This window comes from Physeter macrocephalus, chromosome 20 (genome assembly GCF_002837175.3).
Source record: "Physeter macrocephalus isolate SW-GA chromosome 20, ASM283717v5, whole genome shotgun sequence".
NCBI classification, from domain to species: Eukaryota; Metazoa; Chordata; class Mammalia; order Artiodactyla; family Physeteridae; genus Physeter; species Physeter macrocephalus.
Window position 1 is genome coordinate 10,839,965 of NC_041233.1, and position 21,709 is coordinate 10,861,673.

The following is a 21,709-nucleotide window of genomic DNA, read 5'->3' on the forward strand; positions in this document are numbered from 1 at the left end:
TTGTTCACTATTTTATTTCCAGATATTGACTGACTCACACATCTATAGGTCTAACCTGTCTCCTGAGTGTCACACTTAAAAACCAGATTGCCCAATAGACTTCCATACTTTATTCCCAAAGGTGTCTCATATCACCGTGTTTAAATTTATACTGATTTTTCTTTGTCTGACTTCATTCTATCCAGAGTCTTGTGTGTTTGCATGTGTATATCACTATATTTTTGTTTCTTTATTTTTCTGTCTTCCTCACTAGACTGACCCTTCCAAAAAACTGGGACCATATAGCCCTCTTTATACCATCAGTGCCTGACACAAATGCACTCAATTCATTTTTGTTAAGCTGAACCAAGTAATAGATGATTTGACTCTCAGGTCTAGAATTTAGTATTGCTAGAAGTAATTTCTTTATTTTCATCATTTGGTTTCTGTGTTGATAGGCTCTGCTATTAAAGTCATATATGAAAAGGAATCATTATCATTTGGAGCATATTCTATGGGTTGAATAATATAGCAGAGTGGTGAACATTTTTTTAACCTCTCCTTTTTTTTTTTTTTTTTTTTTTTTTTGTGGTATGCGGGCCTTCCTCTGTTGTGGCCTCTCCCGTTGCGGGGCACAGGCTCCGGACGCGCAGGCTCAGCGGCCATGGCTCACGGGCCCAGCCGCTCCGCGGCACGTGGGATCCTCCCATACCGGGGCGCGAACCCGGTTCCCCTGCATCGGCAGGCGGACGCGCAACCACTGCGCCACCAGGGAGGCCCAACCTCTCCTTTTAAAGAAACAGTTGTTGTTCACTATACTGTGGGGATAAAATTTTCACAAATATATAAAAACCCTAGGGCTTCCCTGGTGGCGCACCTAGAAGTCTGGTATCACACTTTTGATCTTGGAGTAAAATCAATAGTCATATTGAACTTGTAAACTTTGACATGGAGACATCTTTGTTCCTAACTCTTTCCTTTAGGTTATTATCGCACTGAGAGAGATAAGGGCACACTGTATGAACTCTTTTTTAAGAAAGCAGACCTTATGGAATATAGACATGTGACTCTCTTCCGCCCTTTTGGACCTCTCATGAAAGTGAAGAGCGAGATGATTGACATTACTAGATCAGTTATTAATATCATTGTGCCGCTTGCTGAAAGAACTGAAGCATTTGCACAGTTTATGCAGAACTTCAGGTAACTCCTGGGGCTTAGTGATTTGACTGAGCACTCCTAAAAAAAAAAAAAAGCACATTTCATGCCATTTTATTTAATTTACCTTCACTGAGTATGATTACTTAGAATTACAGAACAATTTTTTAGGCTTTAGGGAACTTTATGTTTTGATATTCCCTTTTATCTTAAGGCATGTATAGTATATTGCGTTATTGACAACTTGAACTGTGAAGTAAATTGAATGTGACAACTATTAGAAACTAAATTTGATTACCTTTATAATTGTGTTTGAATTCATTTTAGGACAAGTTGAATTTTTAAAAATAATGTTATTGACGTGTAACTTACATACAATAAAATCGACATATTCCAAGGATAGAGGTTTCATGACTTTTGACAAATGTATACACCCAAGTAACTGCCTCTCCAGTTAAGATAATAGAGCATTACTATCTCCCCAGAAAATTCCCCGAGAACAATTCGAATTTCAAAATTGAAAGAAATTTTAGAAATACAAATATTCAAGTAAACGTGGGAGAATGTTATTCCATCTTGGGAAGCAGAGACTATAGCAGTTTTTAAAAGAATTTTTTTCTTTTTTTTAATCATTAACTTTGGATATTTTTAAATGCTGAAGTGTTAAAAAATTAATAGCTACATATTAGGGTAACGATTTGAGGAAAGTTTTACTTTTTTGTTTTAATTGAACAATTGTCATGTTTTTAATACTTTAATATGATAGTTTTAATTCTTTGTAGTCCCAGTCTTTGTTCTCATTGAAGTTGTTGGACGCAAAAGTTAGTTAACACAGTTCTGTTGCAGAATATCTAGAAGTCATGCTTCCGAATGAGTTTTATGTTTTTGAAATTGCTCGCTTGAGATCTGATTTCCTAAAGCATTTTTTAATTGCCTTTCTTGGAATTACCTTCAGATGCTACATTATTCTTTACAGTTACTAATCTCAATCATGACAAATATTTATTCCTTGATGATAAGTATAATTTCTCTAATTAGCCAATCTGAAGACAAAGTAACTCTTGACCCCAAACTTGAGTTATTTATTTATTTGGTTTTGAACTGATTGAACTTATTTCCTTGAGTAGCTTATAATTTGCTCCTGAAGGCAATACCAAAGCAAAAGTTCCAAAAATGTTTTGAAATATGGCAAAATTCAGCAATATTGCCAGTTTTATATTTACTTAAAGCTTTGTGTGATTTCATTCTAAATGAGTAATGCTTCATTTGTTTTCTTGTTAAAGCTTCATGTGATTGCTTTCTGCATGAGCAGTGCCTCATATATTTTCCTGAATTAACTTTATTTTTCAATTCTGTTAGGGATGTATGTATTCATCAGGACAAGAGAATTCATCTCACAGTCGTGTATTTTGGTAAAGAAGGACTATCTAAAGTCAAGTCTATCCTAGAATCTGTCACAAGGTTGGTGAGCCATGTCCCCGTTGAAGTCCTTTATATATAATAATAGAAGAATGAGAATTTCAGATACTTAATGAATGAATAATTTTGAATAGCTGCTGTTAAAAGTTGGCTGAGCATGTGAGTGGTGGTGCTAGTAAGTTCCTCATTTCACCCCTAAGTTCACTCTAAATGACTCATCTTCCCTTAACCTCTTAGACAGTGTGGCATGATTAGGGTGCTCTCACTCTGCGGCCCACTCACCTTGTATATATTTGCCTCCATTTATGATATTTCTTCCATTTCCTTCTTTTTGAACTCTTTCCCTTTTTCTAAATCTAATCCCTCACTTTGATATCATCTCCTGAGATTGTCTCTCTTGCTTGCCACCTTCCTTTCCTTCCATTTTCCTAAGTTCCTTCTCACCATGCAAATGATGCTTAGGTCTCCCCTATCCTTAAGAGACCCCCACCTGACTCTCCAGTACCCAGTAACTGCTATTAGGTTTCTGTCCTTTCACATCTAAACCTCACAAAACAGTAGCTATCTAACCAAGCAACTCATATAGTACCTGGCACACAGTAGGTGCTCAGAGGTTTGAATGAATGAATTAGTAATTCCTTAATACTCCATTATTAATTCTGTAGCTTCTCAGCCTTTTCATCTCTAAGTTATGGGCCCAGAGTTATGACCTAACTGCCAAATTCAGCCTTTTCTCTGTCATCCTCTTTGCTTTCTTACATTTGATACCTAACCAGTACTTCCTTCTTGAACCTCTCCTCTGATGTTTGTAAAATGTAAATTTTTTATAAATGTAGATATGTTATAATGTGAGATATAGGTTGATTGACTTTTCTGACCACATCAACTCTGTATCCTTTACTTGCTTCTTTACCTTTCTGCTAGTTGTGGCCATTCCCTAAGAGTCCAGCTTTGGCCGGCCATTCTTCTCGAATCGTTCAACTAACATTCATTGAGTCCCACCGACTGTGTTCCAGGTACACTGCTCGGGAGTCTAACTGGGGTGGTTGGGATAGGACTGGGCACAGAGGAGGGAGTTGCAGTCCCTACCCCAAAGGGACTCTCACAGCATTGGAGTATGAAAAACAAACATTGTCTTCTCCTCTGCCTTCACTGGCTCCTCCTCCTGATGGCCCTCTTTCAGTTCAGACGAAGGTTCTCATGATTCCCTGGGCTTGATGTCTGAGGGCCAGCGTCTTTCACTCATTCTCTACCTCTGATTAATAGGTTTCTGCTCACCGCACAGGACCTCTGATCTGTCCTTTCCTTGCTGCTGCCACCGCTCTAACCCATGCTCCCCTCCCTCCATTTCTTCCCTTTGTCTCTTCCCTCCTTACCATTTTCAGATCACCTATTAAGTACCAGTGACTCACGTTGGTATTACTGAAGTTGTCCCTGCATTAATCAAGACTCCTCTGTGGCAAATGACAGAAACTTATCTTGAATTTGGTTGAGGAAAATGGGAGCATTATTGAAGAATCTTAGATAACTCCCAGAATTAAAGGGATTATTATAACCAAATTTAATGAGAAGAAAACCAAAAGAGCTTTGGTATCTTAGGGACTGGGACCAGAGACTTGAATACCATCAGAATTCTCTTGTCATCTTGTCTTTTTTTCTCTGCATGTTGACTTCATTCTCCTGTTGCAGATTGGCTTCTTCCACATGTGAGGTATATGACTGTTGGCGGCTCTGGGCTCACATCTTCTCAGCTTTGCCATCAGAGAGGAAAGAGCTTTCTCCCAGATCCAGTTGAGAAAATCCCAGGGAAGGACTTTTGCCCACTCTTGAGCCAGTCACTATGGCCAGGTGGGGTGGGGGTATTTTGATTAGCCCAGCTTGAGTCTGGTCCTCGCCCCTAGGAAATTACTGCGGTTGGGGTATTCTGTGATTAGTTCCTCCACTTGGTGCTGGGAGTGTGAGGTGGTGATCAGCAGTTTCCCCCAAAGAAGGGAGAGATTTACAACCTATAAAGGGGGCAGGGGAGGCATGGGCACTCAGAGCACTTGGAGTCCACTCTATGCACTGTTTGAGTCTTTGCTTCCATCTCTCCATTTCACATTCTATACTATTTTAAGAGTAATCTTTTAAAAATGTTCCTTTTTTGATCCAGCTTTCCCCTAGTGCAGCAGTTCTCCGACTTTAACATCAGTAACCTGGCGTGACTTGTCCCAGGAGAGACGCAGATGCTCAGCTCCTCCCCTAGTATCTGATTCAGGGGCCTGGGGTGGGGCCTGAGAATATGTATTTCTGACCTGATCCTGGGGAATTCTGATGCTGTGGGTGCATGGACTTGCCTGTGATAAACCACTGCCCTGGTGGAAAGACCCTGACTCCTCCTTGACTTTAGAACACTGACCAAGTTCTTCAACTTCTCATGGAAGGTACTCCTTAGTCTGACTCTTTTCTGGTCTTCTCTCATTGTTCTATTTTAGAATCCCTGTGTTCCAGCTTGACTTGTCTGATTCCTGTTCTTTAAAAAAACTTTCTACTTTCTTACCTCCTTGCCTTTGAGAATAATTAATTGGAATGAGCTTTACACTCACCACTGAATTCAGGATTTTAACTAAGGCATAACTTAAATTCTGCTTCAAACATCTTCTCTAACTACTTCAGACAAAAGCAGTCTTTTTTCCTCAGAACTGCTGCTCATTCATTCATTCAGAAAATATTTATTGAACTCCTACCCTTTGAGGGGCGTTGTGTCCATAGTAATGAACAAAACAAAATCCCTGCTCTCTCTAGTGGGAGACACTCAAACAAACATGTCTGGTGGTACTGAGGAAAACAAAGCTGGGCAAGGGGATAGAGATTAAAGAGAAGGGAGGTCGGGGCTACTTCACATTTAGCATGAGGGGATCCCTCTGATAAGGGGACATTTGAGCAAAGATCTGAAGAACTAGAGAGAAGAGCACTCTTTGTATGTATCATTCATGTGGATTGCATTATTTATTACCAAATATTATGCTATTTTTCCATGTGTATATTTCTTACCTCCCCAATAGGTTTTTAAGATCCTGAAGGGTAGTGGCCTCTCAACACTTATTAACTTCACACCACTAGCATGTTGCCTCAAATGTGGGCATTTAGTTGACTGTCTGTCCCTGATGATGATCATACACATGAAACTGATCATTGCCTTTCCTTATATGAATGTAGACCCAACATAATAAATACCTGAAAGTAAAATATATTTTGTAAGTTGTGTTAAGAGAGTCAGCTTTAAGTGGGACTTACCATTTGTTGTATGTGCTTTCCTCATAGTGAGTCTAATTTTCACAATTACACCTTGGTCTCATTGAATGAAGAATTTAATCGTGGACGAGGACTAAATGTGGGTGCCCGAGCTTGGGACAAGGGAGAGGTCTTGATGTTTTTCTGCGATGTTGATATATATTTCTCAGCCGAATTCCTTAACAGCTGCCGGTTAAATGCTGAGCCAGGTGGGTAAAATGTTGGTAGGTGAGTTGAGTGTAGAATTTAGAACAATTTCAGCACATCCCATATTTCGAATCAAGTTAATTATGTTTTTTAAAGGTTACATTTGGTGTCATTTAGCTGGAATATTAAGTAGAAAAGTGAAAATTTGCCCCTCTGAAGTTCATACCCCTTGTTCTTTTATGGCCAGATTCCAGTGTATACATTTGGATTCAAATAAACAAATGCAAAGAAATAAAAAGTCTTGAAATTGACAAGGAGGAAGTAACACCCATCAAAAAAGAGCAAGGCGATAGTGTCATGTGTGAGATTCAGAAGCACTCTACCTCAGGCAGGTGGTGCCAACACACATGCAGGCATGCACTCACGCAGAGGTCTAGATACAGATGGTGCTTGGTCTCCAGACTGTGCATTTTGGGAAGATTACTATACTTTATGGTTGTATATATTTTTTGAAAATGTTAAGAGCAAGTGACATTTTTATATATCAAATATTTTAAATGTGAAAAGGAAGTTTTCTGTATTAAAAAAATCTCATAGTAAATGTTTTTTTATATAGAACTACTCATCGTACAAATTATTATCTTCTTATTAATCAATTTGGTTAGGGACGGTTGTCAGGAACTCTCTGAGAGTCAAGTGGGTAAATGAGGGTTAGATTTACATTTTTTGCACCAGGCAAAAAAATATATTTTATATATTTTTTACATTATTTCTTTAAGTAAAAGAAATAGATTTGCCTCTGGGAAATTGAGCTCCCCTTCCCTAAGTGGGTTTTTTTTTTTTTTTTTTTTTTTTTTTTTTGGTGGTATGCGGGCCTCCCTCTGCTGTGGCCTCTCCCGTTGCGGAGCACAGGCTCCGGACGCGCAGGCCCAGCGGCCATGGCTCACGGGCCCAGCCGCTCCGCGGCATGCGGGATCCTCCCAGACCGGGGCGCGAACCCGGTTCCCCTGCATCGGCAGGCGGACGCGCAACCACCGCGCCACCGGGGAAGCCCCCCTAAGTGGGTTTTAATGAAGGTGAGATGAACATCTGCTGGAGATCTTGTAATAAAAAGGCTGCCCATTACTTACAGGGTCCTTGACAATTTGAGTGCTACATATTATCACGTCTGATTGAGGCCAGTCTCAGCAAGGGGTTCTCTGTGGAGGGGAGATGGGCTAGTTAGTTAGCCTTAAAGGGTCCCCTCAGTGCTAACAATTTGAATGCTAATGACAAGGCCTTTTGAGGGGGCTATTACATCAGGTATTTTTAACTCAGTCTTCCCAAGTTTTCCAAATCTTGTTTAGATCTGTCTGCAGTTCTATATTCTAATTATTCTTTATGTATCCATTATACAATATCCTTTGGATTCACTGTTTCTATGATTCATTTTGAAGGGTGAGTTTAACAGAAGTTTCTAAGTTTCTTGGTGATTGTCAGAGGTTAACCTACATCTGTTACTGCTAATTCGATGAAATAATGATTAATAAATGGTTCACCTCAGGAACAGCTGAGAGAATGCTTTTGTGCATCGCCCCAGAGTCAACGGGAATAAACATGTCAAAAGGGAATAAAGCACCCTTCAGTCTTTTTTTCTCTGTTCTTTTGCAAGGTTATAGTTTCATAGCCAAACTTACTGATATGTTATAAAATCATCATCATGTTCATCAACATGAGGTTTCAGTAACCTGAACATTGATAAAATACAATATTAATAAAATAAAATCATCATATGTAACAAAGAAGCACTTTAACAAAGTCATAGTAGATATTGCAATAAAGATCAGTGCTTTATTTTATTACTTCTTTTTGTGATGTAATCATATTTTAATTTATAGGTAAGAAGGTGTTTTACCCTGTGGTGTTTAGTCTTTACAACCCTGCCATTGTTTATGCCAATCTGGATGTGCCCCCGCCTGTGGAACAGCAGCTGGTAAGACTCTTACTATCGGTTATGAGAAGTCTCAGAGATCCTTGCCTGGTTCCTTTATGTTTGTTTCACAAACAGAAAACATTGTTTCAATTAAAAACTGTAGTTACTATGAACACATTTTCATAGTGTACCCCCTCCATAAAGTGTGATTCTGGCAGGGGGTTGGGGGGTGGGCAGAAAAGTTTAGGCTACAGAGAAAAATTCAGGTTCTAGATTGTGAAAATTGTACGGTCATTTCCACCAACTTATTTTTAGTAATACTAAAAATAAATTTTAATTTTAGAAACCTTACTAACTGGAAATTAAAACTACTAAATAAATAAGAAGGAATAATATACTATGGGAAATTACTTAGAAAGTCTTGGAATGGGAATGCCATATAGCAGAACTTATAGTTATTGACAGTTATAAAAGTTTTGAAAAAAATTTAAATAAACTTATGTGGAATAATTTAGATTTACAGAAAAGTTGGAAAGATAGTATAGAGAGTTCCTGTACTTCACCCAGTTTCCCCTATTGTTTACATCTTACATAGCCATGGTTCATTTGCCAAAATTAAGAAATTAACATTGGTAAGTTACTGCTAACTACACTATAGATTTTATTAGGATTTCGCAGGTTTTTCTACTACACCTCCTCTTTCTGTTCCAGGATCCAGTCCAGGATACTATATTGCATTTAGCCTAATCTTTTATTGTAAACATTAAGAACAAAAAGGAAATAAATGAACTAAGAAGACAATTTAACATGTTTAAAAAGGGAAAAGTAACTCCAAGAAAGAAATAAAGATAAAGGCAGAAATTAATGAACCAAAAATAATAGATTGACAAATATAGGAGCTTATTCTTTATGTGCAGAAAAAATGTAATCATAAAGTGGGCAGATTCAGGGTAAAATAGAAAACACAACATAGGAAATTAGAAAAGAAAACATTAAGAGAAATCTATTTCATATAGTAAGTTTAAAAAGTTCTAAATAAAAGGAAAGATTTGAGAGTTTATAAAATATTAGCATGAACTAAATTCATGTAATTTTTTTTTTTTTTGTACTTTTATTTTATTTTATTTTTGGCTGCACCGCACAGCATGCGGGATCTTAGTTCCCTGACCAGGGATCAAACCCACGCCCCCTCCATTGGAAGCATGGAGTCTTAACCACTGGGCCACCAGGGAAGTCCCTCATGTTAATATTTTATAAAAGCGCATGTTAGTATTTTATAAATAAAAGAGATGGAAGCTCTGAAGAGACGAAGAGCAATTTAAAATATTAGAACAGTTATCAAACATTTAACCTGCAGATACGTAGATATGTTTCACTGGTGAGTTTTCCAAACTTTCAAAGAACAGGTAATATTAGTGCTATATGATCTACTTAATATATTTTAAGAGGCCAGCATTATCTTCATACCAACCCCTGGCAAAGCATGTATACATAAACATGCACACACACACACACACACACACACACACACACACACACACACACTTCTACCTTATCTGTAGGCCAGTATTACTTAGGAATATAGATACAAATGGGGTCAAAGTGGCAAACTGAGCATCTACATCTGCCTTATCTGACACCCTAAATCCTTTGTAGAAGTGAATTATTAAAAATAAAAAGGCATATTCATATTGGAGAATGAGAGAAGTGCCATTAGGCGATCTAAATTTTGAGAAATTCTGTAAGATGACAATAGTTGTCATAGGATTGATTAATGGAGGAGAGAACAGTCTGGAACATATTCAGGACAACAACGAAGATGGGGCTGCCTTGCATCCTCTGAGCTCATAGAAGACAGGGAGTGGTAGAGTATCTTTGCTTCTCTGGGAGGTGTGCTGAACAGCAGGCATCACAGGCACTGACCTACAGGCTGAGGCAGTGTGTGTGGTCCCTGGAGCTAGAAAGGCAGGGTAGGGTCCTAGGAATACTGAGTTGTAGGGTGGATAGGGAGCCCCAGACTCCAGAGGTGAGCTGTTGTTGGAACATTTTGCCCAAGACCACGTTTAGTCCCTCCTTCACTATTGCTGGAGATAGACCCCAGTAATCATAGCTAACAACCAGGGGTTTTTGAACACTGATTTTTGAAACAAAAATGAGTAGCAGCTAACCAAAGCTAGCCAAACATTTGAGGGAAACTAACACAATGAAAGAGGCACCAAATTTTAATAAATAGAAAAATTAACACGTGAGAATATGAATACAGGTAGAAAACAACTTTAAATATATCTTTAAGGAAATTAGAGAAAATGTTAATTTCATAAAACTATTTGGTGCTAAAAATAGAGTCAGAGCTTGGAAATTGTGAAAATATAAAACTCAGTAAATGGGCTGAATAGCAGAAGGTCACAGTTGAAATAGTTTATAAACTGGCAGACAGGCCAAGAGACAATGTGAGAGAAAAATTGAGATGTGGGAAATCAATTCAGAAGCTCCCAGATTGTTTAATAGGAGTTCCAGAAGGGAAAGAAACAAGAATAGAGAGGGGAGGAAATAGAAGAAAACTTCAAAGAACTAAGAAAAGATAAGTCTTCTTGCATTTGAGAACAGAAGTCAAGGGACAATCCTAATAGTTTCCAGAGACACCAAAAATAGCAAAACCTAGCTTGTCTACAAAGGAATAATAGGTTGGCACTCGCGACCATTGTGATAACATTGGTATTAGAAGATAATAAAATGATACCTTGAAAATTCTGAAGAAAAATAACTTCGATTATAGAATCTATATTTGACTTATTTGAGGGCAAAATAGACATTTTTGAACACTGAAGAACTCAAGAGTTTATTTCTCACGGACCTTTTCTAATTCAGCAGAATGAGAATGAGAACATTGAAAGAGGAAGACCTGAGAGTAAAACAGTGGTCAGGGGCTTCCCTGGTGGCGCAGTGGTTAAGAATCCACCTGCCAATGCAGAGGACATGGGTTCGAGCCCTGGTCCTGGAAGATCCCACATGCCGCAGAGCAAGCCCATGCACCACAACTACTGAGCCTGTGTTCTAGAGCCCATGAGCCACAACTACTGAGCCCGAGTGCCACAGCTACTGAAGCCCGTGCACCTAGAGCCCGTGCCCCCCAACAAGAGAAGCCACCGCAATGGAGAAGCCTGCGCACCACAACGAAGGGTAGCCTCTGCTTGCCACAACTAGAGAAAAGCCTCTGCGCAGCCACAAAGACCCAATGCAGCCAAAAAATTTTATTTAAACGCAGCCAAAAAAATTTTTATTTAAAATAAAATAAATAAATTTTTTTTAAAAAGTGGTCAACAACAGCAAGAACCTAGTAAAACTTTAGTTTCTTTAAATAGTTGTTGATGAAACATATAATAAAAAAGAAGTTAATAGCAATTTAGGATTAAAAAGTCAAAGGGTATATACGTGGTATACATACATGTATGACCTAACTCTGTCCCAAGAGACCCAGAAGCAGTGACATCTTTAGAGTAAAAGGCATACCCAGCTCCCAGATCTTAGTGCTGGGACAGGAAATAGAGGAGCCTGGAGCATCTTGTAGTTCTAGAAAGTAAGGAAATATTCAAACAACAAAAGGATGAGGGTATGTCAGAGGGACACAAGAGCCTGAAAGTGGCAAAGCTGGAACAATTTGAGCAACAAAATAAATCACCTAGTACTGGATTATAACACCAGCATAAAATAAATATCCATGAGTCCATACTGATATAAATAAATTTGTGAGTGAGTAAATTAGTAATAATAATGAATGAACTGGTTAGATTGATAGGTTGATTAGATTAGATAGGGGGGAAAGAGATCTTCCCTACCGAATTCTAAATAACTTGTAGAAGGTGGAGCTAGGTGACTCACTTCCAAAGAAACAAGTATGAAAAAAGAAAAACTAGTAGGTTTCAACAGAGAAACCTGGCAGACACCACCTTAAACCAAGTAATGAAGGTTAACATTACTAGTGTTGTCATGTACCCCCTCGTGTGATGTAACAAGAAAGGCACTTCACCCCTGTGGTCTTTCTTCCAAAAACCTATAACCCCAGCCTAATTATGAGAAAAACTTCAGACAAACCCAAATTGAGGGACATCCTATAAAATACCTGACCATTACTCCTCAAAACTGTCAAGATCATCAAAAACAAGACTGAGAAAATGTCACAGTTTCTCAGGAGACTAAGGAGACATAACACCAAATGCAATGTGGTCACCTGGACTGGATCCTAGAACAGAAAAAAGGACATTAAAGGAAAAACTGGTGGAATCCAAATAAAGTCTGCAGTTAGTTAATAGTGATATACCATTGTTGGTTTCTTAGTTTTGACAAATGTACCACAACGGTGTAAGATAATAACATTTAGGGGAAGCTAAAGCTACAAGAGAAGTATATGGGAACTCTTTACTATGTGGCAACTTTTCTGTAAATCTGAAATTATTTCAAAATAAAAAATTTATAAAAAATTTTTACTTGGAGAAACAAACCAGAAGAAGTGCAAAATGGACTCAGTCTATGAGGGTGAAGAGCTAATATTCTTGTCTGGTTTGGGAGGATGTGGGCGAAGAATGATTTGAAAGTGGATTCATTCCAAGATGTTGTATAGAAAAATAAGTTTAAGTACTTCAACTTCAAATTGTAGTTTCACCAGTTTGTAACCATTGCAAGTTATTTAACCTTTCTAAGCTTCATTCTTCTCACTTAAAAAGCATAAGACAGGGCTTCCCTGGTGGCGCAGTGGTTGAGAGTCTGCCTGCCGATGCAGGGGACATGGGTTCATGCCCCAGTCCGGGAGGATCCCACATGCCGCGGAGCGGCTGGGCCCGTGAGCCATGGCCGCTGAGCCTGCGCATCCGGAGTCTGTGCTCCGTAACGGGAGAGGCCACAACAGTGAGAGGCCCGCGTACTGCAAAAAAAAAAAAAGCATAAGACAAAAGTTTGCTCTCCATAATGTTTAAAGTTGTATTAGAAGTAAATAGGAAATACACCAAATAGGAAAAAAATAGTTAAAAAGCATTTGATAATAATTCACAGTAAACATATTTGAATAGTCATTCTTACTAAGAATGCGTTTAAATAGCAGTGCAATACTTTTCTTCTGCTGTGAAATCGCTGTTTTTAAAAACAGCCATGTGAGTGAGGCTGGTGGGGTAGGGGCTCTCCTCTGTCCCTGCCAGTGGTGTGGGAATGCAGGTGAGCTTTCTGGGTCAGGGGTTTTCAAACAGGTTCATCCCTCTGATCCAATAATTTCCACTCCCAGGAGTCTCCTGAGGAAGTAATCAGAGGTGTAGAGTAGCAATATGCATAATATTGACAAGATTAAAAGCAAGCAAAACTCTAATAATAAAATGATAAATTGAAGTTTAGTACATACTGTGGTGAATGTTGTGTGTCAAGAGGAGAATGTTCATGAAATGGAAATAAATACAACAGCGTAAATGTAGAGGTAAATGTGAAGTTAAAAAATGGTAAACGGTGTATACATATTTTAGATATTTTAATGCTATAATAGCTGGTGTTTTATGTACCCTTTTGTTTGTGCAAGGTACTGTGCTGTTTTTTATACACGTTAACTCATTTAATCGTGTAACAACCTCTGAGGTGGGTGCTATTATTACCCCTATTTTACAGATGAGGAGACAGCTGTGTGTGGATGAGTGCCCCTCCCCTAATGCACAGCTGGCCAGGATGGGGCCAGGAGCCCGGACAGTGTGGCTCCATAGTCTCCACTCTATTATATTAATTCATCAAATAGTGAGCGTCCATTCTATGCCAGCCATTATTCACCGCTGGAACCCCAGCACGTAGAACTGTTACAGACGTGATTGTTGTTCACAAGAATCTTTAGTCTGGTAGGAAAAGACAGAAAACAAAATCAATTAACAAATACCATGCAGATCATTAAAACAGGCTGCGTTGTGAAGAGTCATTAGGTGGTATCTGTGTTGCGTTGGGTCAGAAAGGCCTCTCTGAGATGGGGCTGTTGGAGGGGCTTCCGAATGAAAGGAAGGAACCTGCTACACAGTGACTGGGGAAGGCAGTGCCAGGCAGAAAGACAGCTAATGGATTTCCTAAGGTGGCTGGAGTGCAGGGGGCGAGTGGGCACAGAGCTGGGCCAGGTCATATAGAGCTTGCTATACCCCTGTAAGGGGTTTGAATTTTATGTAAGTGTGATAGAAAGCCTTGGGAGTTTTGGTTCTTTGCAGAATGGATTGTGTGTGGCTCTAGCTGCAAGTAGCCAGTTAGGCTTTTGCAGTAGACCAGGGGCGGTGCTGTGGCTTGGGTGAGGATGGTGATTGTGGAGAAAGGTTTGGCTATGATTTAGAGACAGAACTGACAGAGCTTGCTGGTAGATTAGATGTGGGGAGTGAGGGAAAGACAGGAGTGGCAAGAGGAGAGATCAGGACTTCAATTTGAGCATGGTAGGTGTGTGTTGGTTATCACATGTCCAAGAGAAAGTGCCAAGTTGCCAGGGAGATTCGTGAACCTGCCGTCTGTGAGCAGCTGAGGGCTGGAGATGTAGGTTGTGTGTGGATAGCTGCATCTCCCACATGCTTAGGAGAAAGAGTAAAATGCAATAAAATATTAACAATCAGGGCAATATTGTAGACAATATGAGTTTCCTTCTACTTTCCTCAGTGAAAATGTGCTGATTTAAAAATCAAACAAAACCAATGACTCTTTTCCCCAAGTCTGATAATATTTGAAGAATTTTTAAAGAAACTAAAGTTATAAATGAAGTCATAATATTTATAAAATCAGAATTGGCCTGGGGTAGAAATGTCAGAGTGGATGTTTTAATACTTTGCACCCGGATTATATATATTGTATATTTTTTGACAAAGGAGATAAGAATATTAGAGCCCAATCTTGGTTTTGCCACAAAACTTATGCCTCTATAAATTTATTCATTTAACAAGTATTTATTGAAAGCCTATCCTGTGCCTTGCATTGTTCTAGGTACTAGGGATATAGCAGTGAGCAAAATTAATAGCGAGCAAAATTAACAAAAAGTCCTGCCCTCAGGAAGAAGCCTTCCGCCCCCCCACCAAATGTTAAAGGAAAATTTGTATTTCATTTATTAGCTCCTACTTGAGCCAAGTCCTCAGTACTGCCTGGTTCATTCTGTTTTCCGGAGTGGTTCTCCCATTCTGCACAGCAGCTTTTTCAGACTGTCCCACTCTTCTCAAAAGCTGCCTCCTCTGCAGACCTGTATATTCCTATATTCCTGCTATCTGCAAGAATTTCCAATCTGTGGTTGCCCCACAGATCACTGAAATTCATTGTGTGCAGAACCTAGCTCCACATCATCCATCTCTGGGCTGGTCCTCCCCCGCCCCCAACCCCGTGCTCCTGCTCTTGTGGGGGAGGTACCATCACATACCCATTGTCAGGACAACAGTCTGCTGTCATCCTTGGATGATCCTTCCATCTCATCCCCTGCTCCTGCCCATTGAGTCACTTGCTGACTTCTGTCAATTCTGTGTCCTAAATCTTGTCTACATCCATCAATTTTTTTTTCTTTCTGTACATACCATGACAGTCTATACCACCAGCCTCTTATCCCCAGATTATAACTGTTGCCTCTTAACCAGCCTCACTGCCTCCATTCTTGCCTTCTTACCTCTTCTCTCTCCTTATCTCTTCTCCCTTATCATCCAGAATGATCTTCCAAAAACATCATCTGATCACATTACTCCTTTGCTTCTACTCTTCAGAGAACCCCCATTACCATTAGGATAAAGCCCAAACCATGTGACCAGGCACACGTAGTTCTCTCTGACGTGGCCCTGCTGATCCCTCTAGGCCAGGGGTCAGCAGTCTGTGGCCTGCAGGCCAAATCCGGCCTGCTGCCTAGTTTTGAATGACCCATGAGTTAAGAATGGTTGAAAAATATTTTTAAAAGGATAATATTTCATGGCACATGAAAATTATATGAAATTCTAATTTCAGTGACCTTAAAGTTTTTTGGAACACAACGTGTTTATTTTATTATTTAATTGTTAATGACTGCTTTCACACTACGGTGACAGAGTTGAGTAGTTGAGACAGGGATTCTGTGTTCTGCAGGGCCTAAAATATTTACTGTCCAGTTCTCTATAAAAGTTTCCTGAGCCCTGCTCCACATTTGTGGGCACCTCTACTTCTGACCCCAGTGTTTAGTCCCACCATCTTTCACCCACAGTGCTCTCTTCCATCACAGGCCTTTGCGTAATCTGTACCTTTGCCTGGAACTTTCTCCCAGCACATCTTTCACTTGACTAACTCCTACTTATCTCTCAGATCCCAGCTCTAACTTCATTTCTTGGAGGAAGCTGTCTCAGAATGCTGCAGCTTGGGTGAGGTGCCCGTCTCTCTTCTCTCTGTCACCCTCCTCACATCCATATCCTCATTTCCCTCCTCACCCAACTCAGACTCCATGGTCAGCTGTTACCCACAGCCTCTTTTTTGCCATACACTCACCTCCTTCATCCCTCACTCCTTCCAGTGTTTTCTCTTAGAACCCTAACCTGGTTAAGGGCAACTCTGTCAACCAGGCCCCAGAGCAGCAGAATGTGGAGAGTGAGAGACACACAGTCCCACTACACAGCATAGCTTTAAACATGACCACAGGCCTCAGGAGTCCCAGACGGCCCTGAAATCCTGTGCCTTACCCTAGTCCACCCACTCTTTGTCCCCAAGCCCGCCACACTGTCCTTCTCACGCCTCCCAGCAACCCTCCCCACTCCTCACTCTCCACGTAGCTGTTTCATTTAGAAAAGAGAAGCAGTCGGATGTTCACTTCCTTATTCTCCTGTCATGAGATCCATCGGCCTCACTGGCTCTGTATCGCATTCTCAGCCTCTCTCCAATCCCAGTGGAGGAACTGCCACATTCCTTCATAAGGCCAGCTCGTCCTTTTGTAGTGAACTACGTGGAGCTCATCCCTCATGCCTAAACAAGGGCGCCCCTCAGCCACTCTTCACTCTCTCCTATCCACCATTTTGCCTCTTCTAGATCATTGCCATAAGCCTACCAAAATACTGTAATACCACTTATGTTTGGAAAATGTAATAGCTGTTTCTTGACCTGGGGCCTCATTCTTCTTGCCCTTGTTTTCTGAGCTCTTGCCACAGTTGTTTCTTTACTGTTTGTCAAACACTCCAAGTGAGCTCCTCCCTCAGAGCCATTGTACATGCTTCTGGAATGATCTCCACATATTTGCATGGCCCACTCCCTGATTTCAGTAGGGTCCCTGCTCAAACGTTACCTCCTCATAGAGACCTTTTGTCGCCATTATATCTAAAATAGCCTTTCTATCTTGCTCTCTGTTTAGCCTACGGCATGTTTCTTTCTAGCATGTGTCACCACCTGAGACCTATATTTATTTATTGGCTATTTTCCCATCAAAACGGAGGCTCTGTGGTAGCAGGGATTTTGTCACCTCTGTTCCCTGCTGGGTCCCAGCTCCCAAAACCAAGTCCAACAGATTAAACACTTGTTGAATGTATGAATTTTAAAAGAAGGTTTATCAAGCTTCAACTTTGACTTCATTCTGCAGGTTCAGTGTCATCAAAGCCCTGATTTTCTTTTTCTTTCTCTGCTTGGACTTCAGTGGTGACTGCTCCATTTTAAAGCTGGTTTCCCTCATGGTGGGAAAGGACTGCAGCAGTTCCAAACTTCACATCTATACCCTACACCAGGGGTTGACAAACTTACTCTGTAAAGAGCCACATAGAAAATATTTTAGGTTTTGCAGACCATACAGTCCCTGTTCCAACTATTTAATAACTCTGCCATTGTACCACAAAAATACCCATAGACAATTTGTAAACAAATGAGTGTGGCTTTGTTCCAGTACAGTTATTTACAAAGCCAGGTGGTAGTTGCTTACTTCTGCCCTACACCATCCACAGAGAGCAAGTGTCTTTTCTAGTAGCTCTCAGAAGAATGAGGGGGCTTCGTTTTCCAAAGTTCCCAATAGCCCTCCTGTTTTAGCATGTTGACCTGAATTTTGTCTAATGCCTAATCAGTTCCTAAGTGAGTAGGGTGAGACCGTCTCACTGGTGTAGCGTGCTCACGGCCCAGTCTGACGCTGCCAGTGGAAGGAGCGTCCCTGAGGCTCACGGGCTGCATGGGGCCAGGTAATTACCAGAGCAAAACTGTACACAGTTAGGAAAGTGGTAGGGGAATGGATGCTGGCCAGGCACCAAATAAGGTCTACTGTGTAGAAGTGATCAGTGTATTATGGTATGTGCTTGTGCAACTGGTGTCCTCCTTAAATAGAATGTAAGCCCCCTGAGGTCAGGCATCAAATTCTTTGATTATTAGTAACCTCAGCTTGCACCTTGTACAAGGCTTGAACAAATTAAATTGAAAGTAGAGAACAAAAGTATGGACACCAAGGGGGGACAGCAGGGTAGGGGGTGGGGTGGTGGTGGTGGGATAAATTGGGAGATTGGGATTCACATATACATACTAATTTGTATAAAATAGATAACTAATAAGAACCTGCTGTATAAAAAAAGTAAAATAAAACAAAATTCATAAAACAAAACAACAAAAAAGAAGTAGCAAGAATCCTATGCTCATGGGGATTACTGTATTTTTGTTGGTTTCGTAAGGATTTAATAATACAAAGGCATCTGATCCATTATCAGTCGCATAAATGACAGGAAAAAGTTATTTGGAAAATATTTTAATTTGTTTCATTGTTGATTGAAACTACTTCTAGTTTTTGAGGGATTAAATTTAATTTTGTTTTTTAAACTTAAGGTTCACAAAAAGGATTCTGGCTTTTGGCGAGATTTTGGCTTTGGAATGACTTGTCAATATCGATCAGATTTCCTGACCATTGGTAAGTATACCTTACATTTAAGGATAGGACTTTAGGTATATACCGTAATATGGCATTTTTCTAAAAGGTCTCAGATCTAAATGTTTTCCTATTAAATTTTGAATGTCTGAGATTAGCTGAAGAGTTTGGAAATATGAAAGGCAAAGTGAGCTTATAATTAGTGTCTTTGAATAGAAAAATGAGGTCATAATGATAAAATAAAATACCCATATTTGCAGTTGTTTCGAGTACTCTTACAAAAGATCTGTACCTAGCTTTGGTGGTGTACTCATGAATTGTTACAGCTAGAAATAATGTTGGGTTATCTAGTCCAAGGGCTTTCATATTTTGTACTTGGAGAGGAAACCACCGTTTTCTTGAACATAATGCAAAATCCCAGTATTTAAAACAAATGGAAAAACGCCTACTCTTTCTAGCTCTGGTTGAAGTTGGAGTGGGGAACTTGGAATCACTGGCTTAGTCATCCACTCCCCTAAACCAAAGCTAACCATGAAGAATCTCGTCTAAGCTACCTGCCCCACTGTACCTTAAGTCTCACCCAGCAAAAGTTAAAGCATCAGAGCCTAGTTTAAGGAAGCAGGCTGAAACCTGATTCATTCATTCCATGTCTCCTGATTCATTCAGGGGCTACCTTTCCACAGCATATTAGAATATATGGTATATATATTTTTTAATAGAATATATTTTGTGTATTTTTTAGGTCCATCTTACCTTCATTTTTATAATCAGCCATTTGTTTTGGAAATTCCTACACCTTGTCTTTCTTTTTTGTCCACGTTGGGTCCTCGTTGCTGTGCGCGGGCTTTCTCTAGTTGTGGCAAGCGGGGGCTACTCTTCGTTGCAGTGCGCAGGCTTCTCATTGTGGTGGCTTCTCTTGTTGCGGAGCATGGGCTCTAGACGCGCAGGCTTCAGTAGTTGCAGCACACGGGCTCAGTAGTTGTGGCACACGGGCTTAGTTGCCCCGCGGCATGTGGGATCTTGACCAGGGCTCGAACCCATGTCCCCTGCATTGGCAGGCAGATTCTTAACCACTGCACCAGCAGGGAAGTCCTCCACCTTGTCTTTTTATCTCTGTAACAAATGTTGGAAAATCAGCAAATAGTAATAAAAAAGACTATTACTTGAAACTAATGCCTTTTTCCCTGATTTCTTGCTTAATAAAATAGTAAGGATACATCACTGCCGTCTGACCTCTGTTGTTTCTCACTGCTCCTTTCTCATTGTTTTTTTCCTTGTATTTCTATTAGATACATGTTGGAGCACTTGATGGTGTCCCACATTTCTCTGAGACTGTTCATTTTTCTTCATTCTTTTTTCTTTGTATTGCATAATCTCAATTGATCTATCTTCAGGTTCACTGATTCTTCTCTTGTTAGTTCAGATCTACTGTTGAGCTGCTCTAGTGAATTTTTCATTTGAGTTATTGTGCTTTTTTACTCCAGAATCTCATTTCTATCTCTTTATTAATATTCTCTTCTTGATGAGACATTGTCATCTTACTTTGTTACTTCTTTAAGCATGATTTCTTTTAATTCTTCTAACATATTTATAATGGTTGTTTTGAAATCTGCTAAAACTGACATCTGGGTGCTCTCACAGGCAGTTTCTGTTGCCTGCTTTTCTTTTGGTATATGGGTCACACTTTTCAGTATTCTTTCAATACTTTTTTGAAAACTGGAGATTTTAGATAATATTTTGTGTTGATTCTAGATATTGACTCCCCCTGCCTCCAGGGCTTGTATTTTGTTTTGACTTTGCTTATTCATTTATTAATTGACTTGGCTTTACTATTTTAGTGAATTCTGTCTCCCTACCCTCTGCCTCCCAACAATATGAAGCTTTTCGTGTCACTCATCAGGGCATGTGCACAGCCATCCTGGGATGACGTTGGATTTAGCGGGGCTCTCTTTGACTGTCTCTTTCCATGCCTGTTGATGTCACTCCTACCTATTAGGCTGTTAGGCTGCACTAATTTGCTCGCTGATTTGACAGTGCTCTGGGACATGAATTGCTCCATAGTCTGAACCAGTTAAATCAAACCCTTTTGCAGGGTAGTTTTTGAGGCAAGTTTTTTTGCAGTTTGCTTGGACCCCAGGAGGGCTCATCTTAGCTGTCTCTTTGCCTGCCTCGCTCTGGTAAACTGGCTGGCCTACATTTTAGCTTGTTCTCATGGGGCTACCAGCCTCCTCTTAATTGTTTACCACCAAATCTCCAGTATTTTCAAGAGCCCCCTTAGGCCTGAATTTCTGCACATTCTCTTTTAAATAAAGTCAGTTCCTTTGGGAAAAGCTCTGGAGCATTTGTTCTTACGGACTGCTGCTTCCCCTGAGAAAAAGCTCTGAGCCTCTGCTCCAGACCTGGGGGTGGAGATAGTGGCACACTTCTCTCAGAGGGACACCCCTGCTTTATGAGCAGGACATTAGGTGGGAGCAGAAGGGCCTACTCCCTCTTGGAGAGCCTCTACCCTATGAATGTGGGCTGGGTGAGAAAGGGAGCCCCTGACCTCTCAGCAGCACTTGTTTGCAGTTTAGCCCTTTCATTTGGAGCTTCTGTTCTTGTCCCTCTTTCCTGTCCTTCTGGTATTCCCATTATACATATGTTACACCTTTTGTAGTTGTCCCATAGTTCTTGGATATTCTGTTCTGTTTTTTCTTTTCTTCCCCTCCCCACCCCCCACCCCCAGTCTTCTTTCTCTTTGCTTTTCAGTCTTGGAAGTCTCTATTCACCTGTTCTCAAGTTCAGAGATTCTTTCCTCAGCCAAGTCCAGTCTACTAGTGAGCCCCTCAAAGGTATTCTTCATTTCTGTTACATTGCTTTTTAGCATTTCTTTGTGATTCTTTCTTAGGATCTCTATCTCTCTGCTTACATTACCCACCTGTTCTTGCATGTTGTCTGCTTTTTCCATTAGAGCACTTAGCATATTAATTATAGTCGTTTTAAATTCACAGTCCTTTAGTTCCAGCATCCCTGCCAAA

The 21,709-nt window shown here is 40.2% G+C and overlaps 1 protein-coding gene across 13 annotated transcripts in view; it reads left to right on the forward strand.

Moving 5' to 3' along the window:
* CSGALNACT2 (chondroitin sulfate N-acetylgalactosaminyltransferase 2) overlaps nt 1–21,709 on the forward strand; it is a 64,939-nt gene that overhangs the window by 28,262 nt on the left and 14,968 nt on the right. For 8 of the 13 annotated variants that reach the window (XR_008616077.1, XR_008616078.1, XR_008616076.1 and 5 more), the window contains exons 3-7: nt 963–1,179; nt 2,494–2,595; nt 5,857–6,035; nt 7,851–7,945; nt 18,653–18,734. Coding sequence is in view for 7 of the 13 variants with exons in the window: in XM_024115702.3 (XP_023971470.1) it covers nt 963–1,179; nt 2,494–2,595; nt 5,857–6,035; nt 7,851–7,945; nt 18,653–18,734 (675 nt within the window). In the remaining 6 variants the exon portion in view is untranslated. Of the gene's footprint in view, nt 1–962; nt 1,180–2,493; nt 2,596–3,477; nt 3,570–4,242; nt 4,265–4,705; nt 4,977–5,856; nt 6,036–7,850; nt 7,946–18,652; nt 18,735–21,709 lie in introns of those variants that run through there. The other 5 variants (XR_008616079.1, XM_055080861.1, XR_008616080.1 and 2 more) reach the window with 4 other exon arrangements.